General features: G+C 47.0%; 1 protein-coding gene across 1 annotated transcript in view; it reads right to left on the reverse strand.

Annotated features, from left to right (window-relative positions):
- dus2 (dihydrouridine synthase 2) overlaps positions 1–10,105 on the reverse strand; it is a 42,493-nt gene that overhangs the window by 1,116 nt on the left and 31,272 nt on the right. Inside the window, exons 6-16 of the mRNA XM_032511544.1 lie at positions 9,871–9,931; positions 9,750–9,797; positions 7,189–7,254; positions 6,444–6,514; positions 5,542–5,548; positions 4,802–4,847; positions 3,381–3,595; positions 2,819–2,940; positions 2,562–2,702; positions 2,388–2,475; positions 1,402–1,475 (exon numbers count right to left, since the gene is read on the reverse strand). Of these exons, the coding sequence (XP_032367435.1) occupies positions 1,402–1,475; positions 2,388–2,475; positions 2,562–2,702; positions 2,819–2,940; positions 3,381–3,595; positions 4,802–4,847; positions 5,542–5,548; positions 6,444–6,514; positions 7,189–7,254; positions 9,750–9,797; positions 9,871–9,931 (939 nt within the window). The remainder of the gene's footprint in view (positions 1–1,401; positions 1,476–2,387; positions 2,476–2,561; positions 2,703–2,818; positions 2,941–3,380; positions 3,596–4,801; positions 4,848–5,541; positions 5,549–6,443; positions 6,515–7,188; positions 7,255–9,749; positions 9,798–9,870; positions 9,932–10,105) is intronic.

Genomic DNA, 10,105 nt, shown 5'->3' on the forward strand with positions numbered 1-10,105 from the left:
TTGCCTTCCACCCTGCAGATCTCTCGCACCCCCCCATACTGGATGTAACCCCAGACCAGGATTCTTCCGCCACCAAACTTCACAGTTTTCTGGGTGAATCTTGGATCCATGCGGGCTCTCTTAGTCGCCTGTGGTGTATTCAACAAAGATTCATCGAAAAATCCACTTCTTCCACTTCTCCAGCGTCATGCCTGTTAGCAGCTGTGGACCTGTTAGCAGGCTGTGGACCTTTAGCAGGCTGGGACCTGTAGCAGGCTTGGACCTGTTACAGGCTGGTGGAGCCCGTTACAGGCTGTGGACCCGTTAGCAGGCTGTGGACCCGTTAGCAGGCTGTGGACCCGTTAGCAGGCTGTGGACCCGTTAGCAGGCTGTGGACCCGTTAGCAGGCTGTGGACCCGTTAGCAGGCTGTGGACCCGTTAGCAGGCTGTGGACCCGTTAGCAGGCTGTGGACCCGTTAGCAGGCTGTGGACCCGTTAGCAGGCTGTGGACCTGTTAGCAGGCTGTGGGCCTTGGCACACGCCACACGGTTTTTCAGTTGTCTTTTGTTTAGTGCTGGCTTCTGGGCCCTGATTCGACCATGGAGGCCATTTGGAGACAGAATCCGACAAACTGTTGTGGTTGACACAGGGACTTCAGGGGACCAGGTCTCGTGGAGCTCTGCTGCAGTGGACAATGGGCTGGCCTTGGATTTTGGAGCCAACAAACGGTCCTCTCCAGCAGTGGTCTTGCGGGGTCTGCCTGACCTGGGCTCGTCAAAAACGTCTCCAGTGTCTTCAAAAGTTTTTTTATCCTCTGTCCTTGACGCTGAGACACATTGAAGGTGTCTGCCACATCAGCAGTGGATCTGGTCTTCAGCAGTGGATCTGGTCTTCAGCAGTGGATCTGGTCTTCACCCTCTTGATAATCCAAACTTTAGTCTCAGGGTGAATCTTAGGCCTGTCTGCAGAGGTCTAGTTGCAGTTGATGTGAAGGTCTAGTGTACTGGGGTTGTTTTTATACACACCTGAGACCTGATTGGTCCATTATTAGTCCCAGGTGAAGCTCATATGACGAGGAGACAACACTTATGTCCTTGCAAAATTTGACTCAACGGGCTTTACCAAGCTGTGAATATTAGAATACTTTTTGACAGTTTCGTTTTGCTCTGAAACATTATTACAGAAGCTGTTGGGATTAAAATGAGCCATTTCTTGTAAATAAATCTTGATCAGAAATATATTTCAGCGGCACTTCAGGTCAATTTGCACACAAGAGACAAGACTTTTGTCAGGGAGGTTAGAGTGAGAGCTGATTGGCTTGCAGTGTGTGTGTGTGTGTGTGTGTGTGTGGTGTGTGTGTGTGTGTGTGTGTGTGTGTGTGTGTGTGTGTGTGTGTGCGTGTGCGTGTGCGTGTGTACTGACCACAGTGTAGATCTGTATCTCTTCTCTGCTAGAGTCACGGTCGATTGAAAGGCTCGATCCTGAGAGCGCTGCACCTGGAACACAACAACACACAAACTGTCACAGCTACACAACAAAGACACAACTTCAGATGTCACGCAGTCACCGGCCACACCCGCACTACTGTGTCCTCAGTTTTGCGGTTTATTGGGAATTTATGGTCAATAAACCTCATTTATAGGAAATTATACCTAATGTTTGAGTTAGAAAAGCAGAAAATAGACAACATGGGGAAAGCATGGGGACAACATGAGGACAACATGAGGACAACATGGGGAAAGCATGAGGACAACATGAGGACAACATGAGGACAACATGAGGGCGACATGAGGATAACATGAGGGCGACATGAGGACAACATGAGGGCGACATGAAGAAAACATGAGGACAACATGGGGACAACATGGGGACAACATGAGGGTGACATGAGGATAACATGACGACAACATGGGGACAACATGAGGACAACATGAGGACAACTAGAGGACAACTAGAGGACAACATGCGGGCGACATAGGGACAACTAGAGGACAACATGAGGACAACATGAGGGTAACATGAGGACAACATGCGGGCGACATAGGGACAACTAGAGGACAACTAGAGGACAACATGCGGGCGACATGCGGGCGACATGCGGGCGACATAGGGACAACTAGAGGACAACTAGAGGACAAATAGAGGACAACATGAGGACAACATGAGGACAACATGAGGGCAACATGAGGACAACATGAGGACAACATGAGGGCAACATGAGGACAACATGAGGACAACATGAGGACAACATGAGGGCAACATGAGGACAACATGAGGGCAACTAGAGGACAACTAGAGGACAACTAGAGGACAACTAGAGGACGACATGCGGGCGACATAGGGACAACTAGAGGACAACATGGGGACAACATGCGGGTTAAAGGTGTATCTGAGTAAGTGCTCCTCACCATCTGGTACTGCGGCTGCTGCAGCTTCTCCCGGCGACTCCACTCCAGCAGGAACATCTTGGGGGTGATGTGGGGGGGGTACTCCCTCCTGGAACCAACACACATCACCGTCACGGGGCTCAGATTAAAAAATACTCGTTTAGGTAAAAGACAAGAAAGACAAAAGAAGCTGACCGCTCGAACTTGACCGGCATGGTGGCGACGTCTCCGTCCATCACCAGCGGGTCCGGCGTGGTGCCGGTCTGCAGGGCGTCCCGCCGGGCCTGCAGCCGGTCCTGGGTCCGCCGGTAGAACTCCTGCAGGCCGAACGCCTCGCTGCAACACAACCCGGCGCCGTTACAACCGCACGTCGGCAGCCAATCACATCAGACCCCCTGACCCCCTGACCCCCTGGCCCCCCTGCCCCCGACCCCCAGACCCCAGACCCCTACCTGAGCTCGCCGTTGGTCTGGGCCGCCTGCACCTGCTTCCCCAGGGGGGACTCCACCTTGTCCCGGAGCATCTGACACAGGCAGTACTTGGTGTTGAAGGCGTGGTTGTTGTACCGGATCGCCTGGAACACAAGACCACCTCAGAGTCTGGAACACAAGACCACCTCAGAGCCGGCCTGGAGCGCTTGTCCAAAACCCTCCTGAGGTCCTAACCCTCGTGGTGTCTTCCCGTCAAAAGAGAAAATCAACACTTTTGTCGAGGCTTTTAATCGATGTTTTTAACTCTTACGTTTTTGTCCCTTTATTCAACACTTTTTTGGTCAAATTGCCCCGTTTTCCTACAACAACGTTCTCTTCTTTAAATCTGAGCAGTGGATCAGTCTGTAGGGGGTTGGATTGGGAACCGGAGGGTCGCTGGTTCAAGTCCCTGTACGGACTAAAGTATCCTGGACCTGAGCATGTGTGTGTAGTTCAGGCCTGTGTGTAGTGTGTGTTAATTATTATAAAGTGGTAAAAGTACCACAGTGGCCCCTGGCGGACCAGTTCTACGTTGTGAACTCACATATCTGAGGTAGTCCTCCATGACCCGGTCCAGAGGGAACGGCCCCCGGGCGCTGAACACCGACGCGTTCCACATGGCGGCGCGGGCCAGCATGACGGAGGAGGCGCCCGTCGCCCGCCTGAACGCCTCGATGTCCCCGTTGGTCTTCACCAGGTCCAGGGACCCCCCGCTGAGGACAGACGGCCCCGTTAACCCTTTCCTTGTTGCCGTTTTAACTTTTCTCAAGTTTTTGTCCCTCCTTCCAACACGTTATTTCAATGTTTGTCACTTTTTTTGACGTTTTCAACACCACGTAACACTAACTTATTAACTTTAGTTTTACAGTTATTTTTGGAATTTATGGTCAATAAACCTAATTATAGGAAATTAGGACCTAATGTTTGAGTTAGAAAAAGAAGAAAAAAACTTAGACAATTAGGAAATTATTGGGACTAAAATTGTAAAGGACATGGATGTTGATGATAACACAGACTGGACTATGTCGACTTTACTCAACACTATTAATCACACTCTCTCTCAGTCACACCACACACGCACACACACACACACACACACACAACACACACACACACCACACACACACACACACACACACACAAACACACACACACACACACGTCACAACACTTCAAACACTGTCACTCTCTCACAATCAACACATCTTTCTTACACAACACACTCCTCTTCTTACACACAAACACACACACACACACACACACACACAACACTACACAAACACTCTTCACACTTCCACACACCTCTTTCACCACACACAGCTCACACTCCCACACACACACGTAACACAGCTCTCACTCCCACACACACACTCTGTCACACCACACACACTCAACACACACCACACACTCTGTCACACACACACACCACACTCTCTTTCCTCCCACACACCTCTCTCTCTTTCACACACCACACACACACACCACACAACACACACAACCAGTAACACAAATCACACGTCCCAAACATCCACACTCTACTCTACATCTCATACACCCAGCCTCATCTCTAACTACCTACTCTCAATCTCTCGACCCCACACATCTCACTCCTCACCACACACACACACACACACACACACACGAACAACACACACCACACAAACACATCACACACAAACACTCTGTCACTCTGTCACAACAACACTCCTACTCCCAAGCCATCTTCCACACCACAAACTCTGTCACACACACACACTCGCGCATCCCACACCAAAACACTCCCCCCCCCCTGTCACACACACAAACACTATCTCACGCCCACAACCACTTGTCCCAACACACACACAACACACCCACACACACACCCACCACACGCCACAACACACACGCTCTGAAGGTACAACGAGGGCGGGAGGCAGGGTTAATCAATTGGCGATGTGACGGGGATGAAAAGGCACGAGCGACTGGCATGGATGTAAGTCGCGTGGAGGCGGTGGCGGGGGCGCCTCCTCTCAACTGAAACACACCCACCAGAGGGGGGGACAGCAGGACCGGGGACTACAACCACAACAGGAACACACATCCACACAGAGGGGACAGAAGGAACCGGGGATCTCCCAACCAACCAATCAGAACCACATCCCACCAGAAAGGGGGGCAGGACCAGAAGGACAGGGTGGACTCCCCAACCCAACAACAGGAACACACATCCACAAGAAGGAGACAAGAAGGACCGGGGATCCCCCAACCCAACCAATCAGGAACCACATCCACCAGAGAGGAGACAGAAGGACCGGGTGACTCCCCAACCCAACCAATCAGGAACCACATCCACCAGAGGGGAGACAGAAGGACCGGGTGATCCCCAACCAACCAATCAGGAACCACATCCACCCGAGAGAGGAGACAGAAGGACCGGGTGACTGGAGCAGGCAGCGCCCCGACCAATCAGGAACCAGATGCATGTACAAGTATTAAACAGTAGTCTCTCAGGTGGTCTGGGACAGGTCTGCTTTCTGTCCCCAGAGTCGGAACTAAACGGGGGTGGGGGGCGTTCAGTTTCCATGCTCCTCATATCTGGGACAGACTCCCAGAAACCTGCAGATCCGCTGCTACTCTCAGTTCCTTTAAATCGAGGCTGAAGACCTTTGTTTTTGATGCTGCCTTTTCTTTAATTAATTAAATTTCTTATGCTGCTCTGCAACTTTTATTCTTGTGTTTTATCTGTTTTTATCTTAAAAACTGATTTTGTGTGAAGCACTTTGAATTGCCCTGTTGCTGAAATGTGCCCAAAACATGTAAAATTGCCTTGATACTGTGCAATACTTATATATAATAACTAAAAAGACACTGGAATTCGGCGTAATTTCATTACTGTGCAATATTTAATACTCAGAACTTTTGATACACCAATAACTATATTATTTGCATTTGTGTATACAAACTCTTTATCTTTCTTACTATTTTATATATATTTATGTATAAAGTTGTTCTCGTGAACTGGGCACCACGCCCCCCCCCCCCCCCTTTTTTTTCTTTCTTCTTCTTATATTTATATGTCGTGTTGACACTGTAAAGGTTTTGCTTCGCTCTCGTTGTACAGGTACTGCACTTGTGTATAATGACAATAAAGGTTTCTATGCTACACACACACACACACACACCCACAACAACACAGTGTGTGTGTGTGTGTGTGTGTAAAATTATATATATTATATATATATAATATAATATATATATATATATATATTTTAAACTGATGTTTTACCTTGCTTTTGATCTTATCTGTAGAACTTTGAGGTTTGTCTTAAACGTAAAGTGCATTACAAATAAAATGTATTATTGGTATTATTGTTATTAAGATCTGGCTCTTAATTTGGACTTCAGTTATAGCCTTAGTGTCAATAATCACATTATTTATCATCCCGGGTTTTAATTCAGAGTCTACTGACTTTTTATTTTATTGATTTTTAACATTTCATTGTTTCATTATGGTCATTTTTAATCTTGCAACATGTAACTTCTTGTCGTTCCTCTTTGTGTTTTGGGTCTTTGAGCTGCAGGTGTGTGTGTGTGATCAGTGCTTCGTGAATAAAGTGGCGTTTACCTGCCGTGAACCGCGACCGCAGCGACGCCCGTCCTCTCAATCCTCCGCACCAGACTGAGCGTCTCCTCCAACTGGAACCAGTGAAGAACACCAAACCAGTTAAAGGACATCGATGGAGACGAAGATGAAGATTTTGAATTTTAGTGTAGCTGACTTCACCAGCTGACTTCTCTATTGGCTGTTGAACAGGAGACGTCTCTTTCGTAGAGCGTCCTCTGGTGGACAGACTATGCAACACCAACCATGTTATGAGGGATGGTGCTGCATAGTCTGTCCACCAGAGGACGCTCTACAGCTCCTGTTAGTGATGGCGTTGTATGTCTGTCCACCAGAGACGCTCTACAACGTCCCTGTTAGTGATGTGCGTTGCATAGTCTGTCCACCAAGGACGCTACTAACAGCGTCCCTGTTAGTGATGGCGTTGCATAGTCTGTCCACCAGAGGACGCTCTACACGTCCCTGTTAGTGATGGCGTTGCATAGTTCCTGTCCACCAGAGGACGTCTCTACAACGTCCCTGTTAGTGATGGTAGTCCGTTTTTATTTAAAAAAAAATCCTTTATCAGAATATATATATATATATATATATATATATAAATAAATGCCGATACCGATAGATCGGGAAACGCTAATATCGGCCGATATATCGGTCGGGCTCTAGTTCTGTCGCCGGCGGGGGGGGGCATAACAAACGGAAACAGAAAACAATCCCAAACCTATGTAATTATAAGTTCTTCACATCTTACCGAAGGCAGGATTCTGATTTTACAGGTGACCGGTATGGAGACTCCTGCCACGAGCTTCCTGAGGATCTACGGAGAAAAGAAGGAGTCACCCCGCTGTCTTCAGTCTGCATATGACCAACGGTACTTAAACTACACACAGGGTGGAGGTGGATTAGAAAAGGTTCATATTTTCACCCAGGTACGGTGGCTAGAATAAGTTTAGCCCCCCCACCCCTAGGCTAAAGTTGATTAAAAAGAGGAATAAAAAAAACCATCTTTTGGAAATTGATCTTAATGTCTTACTTCAAAAAAAAAAAAAGAGGAAATTCCGACCTTTAAAGGGCACAAATTTACTTTGTGAAGGAATATTGTTTCATGAATAAATAAAGGTTCTTCCTTAAAATACAAGGTAATAATATAAGTTCCGTGCAAATCATATAAACGAACGTTTTGACAGATGTCACGGTGTCACCGATGTGAGTCGAGGGCAGATTTGAGTCGCGCATGCGTCACTTTGCGACAAGTAGTTAGCATACAAGATGCTAACGAGATGCTAACGAGAGACTTCTGTAACGTCAACACAGTAAAAATGGACCTACTTAACCAAGTTGTTTCACTGCTAGCTTTGCTACAAGTTAGCATCAAACACAACAAAGGCTGTCGGTTGAATGGTGTTTTGAGCTAACCGTCAGTAGAGACCTGAGTACTCTATGATTGATATTGGAGTTTTCTCTCTACTGACAGACCTGATTGTTAGTTTCTTCTTCTCTACTTGACAGAACTGATTGGTTAGTTTCCTCTCATCTACTGACAGACCTGATTGGTTAGTTTCTCTCTCTACTACAGACCTGATTGGTTATCTCTCTCTACTGACAGACCTTGATTGGTTAGTCTCTCTCTACTGACAGACCTATTGGTTAGTCTCTCTCTACTGACAGACCAGATTGGTTAGTTTTCTCTCCTACGACATACGATTGGTATCTCTCTCTACTTACAACAGACCTGATTGGTTAGTCTCTCTCTACTGAGACCCTGATTGTTGTCTCTCTCTACTGACAGATCGATTGGTTAGTTCTCTCTCTCTGACAACCTGATTGGTTAGTTTTCTCCTCTACTGACAGACCTGATTGGTTTTTCTCTCTCTCCTGACAGACCTGATTGGTTATCTCTCTCACTGACAGAGACCTGATTGGTAGTCTCTCTCTACTGACAGACTGATTGGTTAGTCTCTCTCTACAGACGACCTATGGTTTCGTCCTCTCTATTGACAGACCTATGGTTAGTCTCTTCCTCTAGACAGATCTTATGGTTAGTCTCCTCTCACTGAAACCTGAGTTGTTAGTCTCTCTCTACTGACAGACCTGATTGGTTATCTCTCTACGACAGACCTGATTGTAGTTTCTTCTCTCTACAGACGACCTGATTTTAGTCTCTCTCTATTGACAGACCTGATTGGTTAGTTTCTCTACTCTACTGACAGACTGATTGTTAGTCTCCTCTCTATTGACCGACCTGATTGGGTATCCTCTCTCTACTGACAGACCTGATGGTAGTCTTCTCTCTCTGACTGACAGACCGAGTGGTTAGTCTCTCTCTCTCTGACAGACCTGATGGTTAGTTTCTCTCTACTACAGAACCTGATTGGTTAGTTCTACTCTATGACAGACCTGATTGGTTAGTCTCTCCACTGACAGACCTGATTGGTTAGTCTCTCTCTTTACTGACAGACCTGATTGGTTTATTTCTCTCTCTAGACAGACTGATTGGTTAGTCTCTCTCCTACTGACAGACCTGAATTGGTTATTTCTCTCTCTCCTGACAACCTGATGGGTTATCTCTCTCTACTGACGACCTGATTGGTTAGTTTTCTCTCTACACGCGCCCTGATTGTTATCTCTCTTATGACAGACCTGATTGGTTGTTCTCTCTCTACTGACGACCTGATTGGTTTAGTCCTCTCTCTATTGACAGAACCTGATTGGTTAGTCTCTCTCTACTGACAGACTGATTGGTTAGTCTCTCTCTACTGCCGACCTGTATTGGTTTATTCTCCTCTCTACTGACAGACCTGATTGGTTTAGTTTCTCTCTCTACTGACGATCTGATTGGTTAGTTTCTCTCTACTGACAGACCTGAGTGGTTAGTTTCTCTCTCTAGTAGACTTAGCCAGACATGTGTTTCCTCTTGCAGACTGTGGTTAGTCTCTCTCTCTACTGACAGACCTGATTGGTAGTATTCTCTCTCACTGACAGACTGATTGGCTTAGTCTCTCTCTCTACTGACAGACCTGATGGTTAGTTTTCTCTCTCTAATGACATACCTGATTGTTAGTCTTCTACTGCAGCGTGTTATCTCTACTGACAGGACCTGATGGTTAGTTTCCTGTCCTCAATCTACGACAGCCTGATTGGTTTAGTCGCTCTCTGACTGACAGACCTGATTGGTTATTTCTCTCTCTACTGACAGACCTGATTGGTTAGTTTCTCTCTCTACTGACAGACCTGATTGGTTAGTCTCTCTCTTCCTCCTTTAATACGTTAAAACACAGTCGGTCAGACACGCCGTCTGGCTGAAGGACTCACCGCCTCGATCTTGTCGGGGTCCGAGAGGAGAGCAGCTCCCATCCCGCCCTGCAAGAGGTCAGAGGTCATCAAGGGTCAAAGGTCAGAGCAGCGGCGTGGTTGCTGTTAACAGGGAACTCACCTTGGTGGAGTATTCCTTGGGACAGCCCATGTTCACGTCGATGGCCGCCACGTCCTTCTCCCTAAAAACCACACGCAACTCGTCTTTAATGAGTCATCTTCGTTATGTCTCCCCGTCAAAATACAAAATCACACCTCTGTTGACGCTTTTTATCCACGTTTTTTACTTTTTTTCACGTTTGACTTTTTTTTTTTGATGTTTAACACTACGTAACACTAACTTATTAACTTTAGTT

The sequence above is a fragment of the Etheostoma spectabile genome, unplaced genomic scaffold (genome assembly GCF_008692095.1).
Source record: "Etheostoma spectabile isolate EspeVRDwgs_2016 unplaced genomic scaffold, UIUC_Espe_1.0 scaffold383, whole genome shotgun sequence".
In the NCBI taxonomy this organism is placed as follows: Eukaryota; Metazoa; Chordata; class Actinopteri; order Perciformes; family Percidae; genus Etheostoma; species Etheostoma spectabile.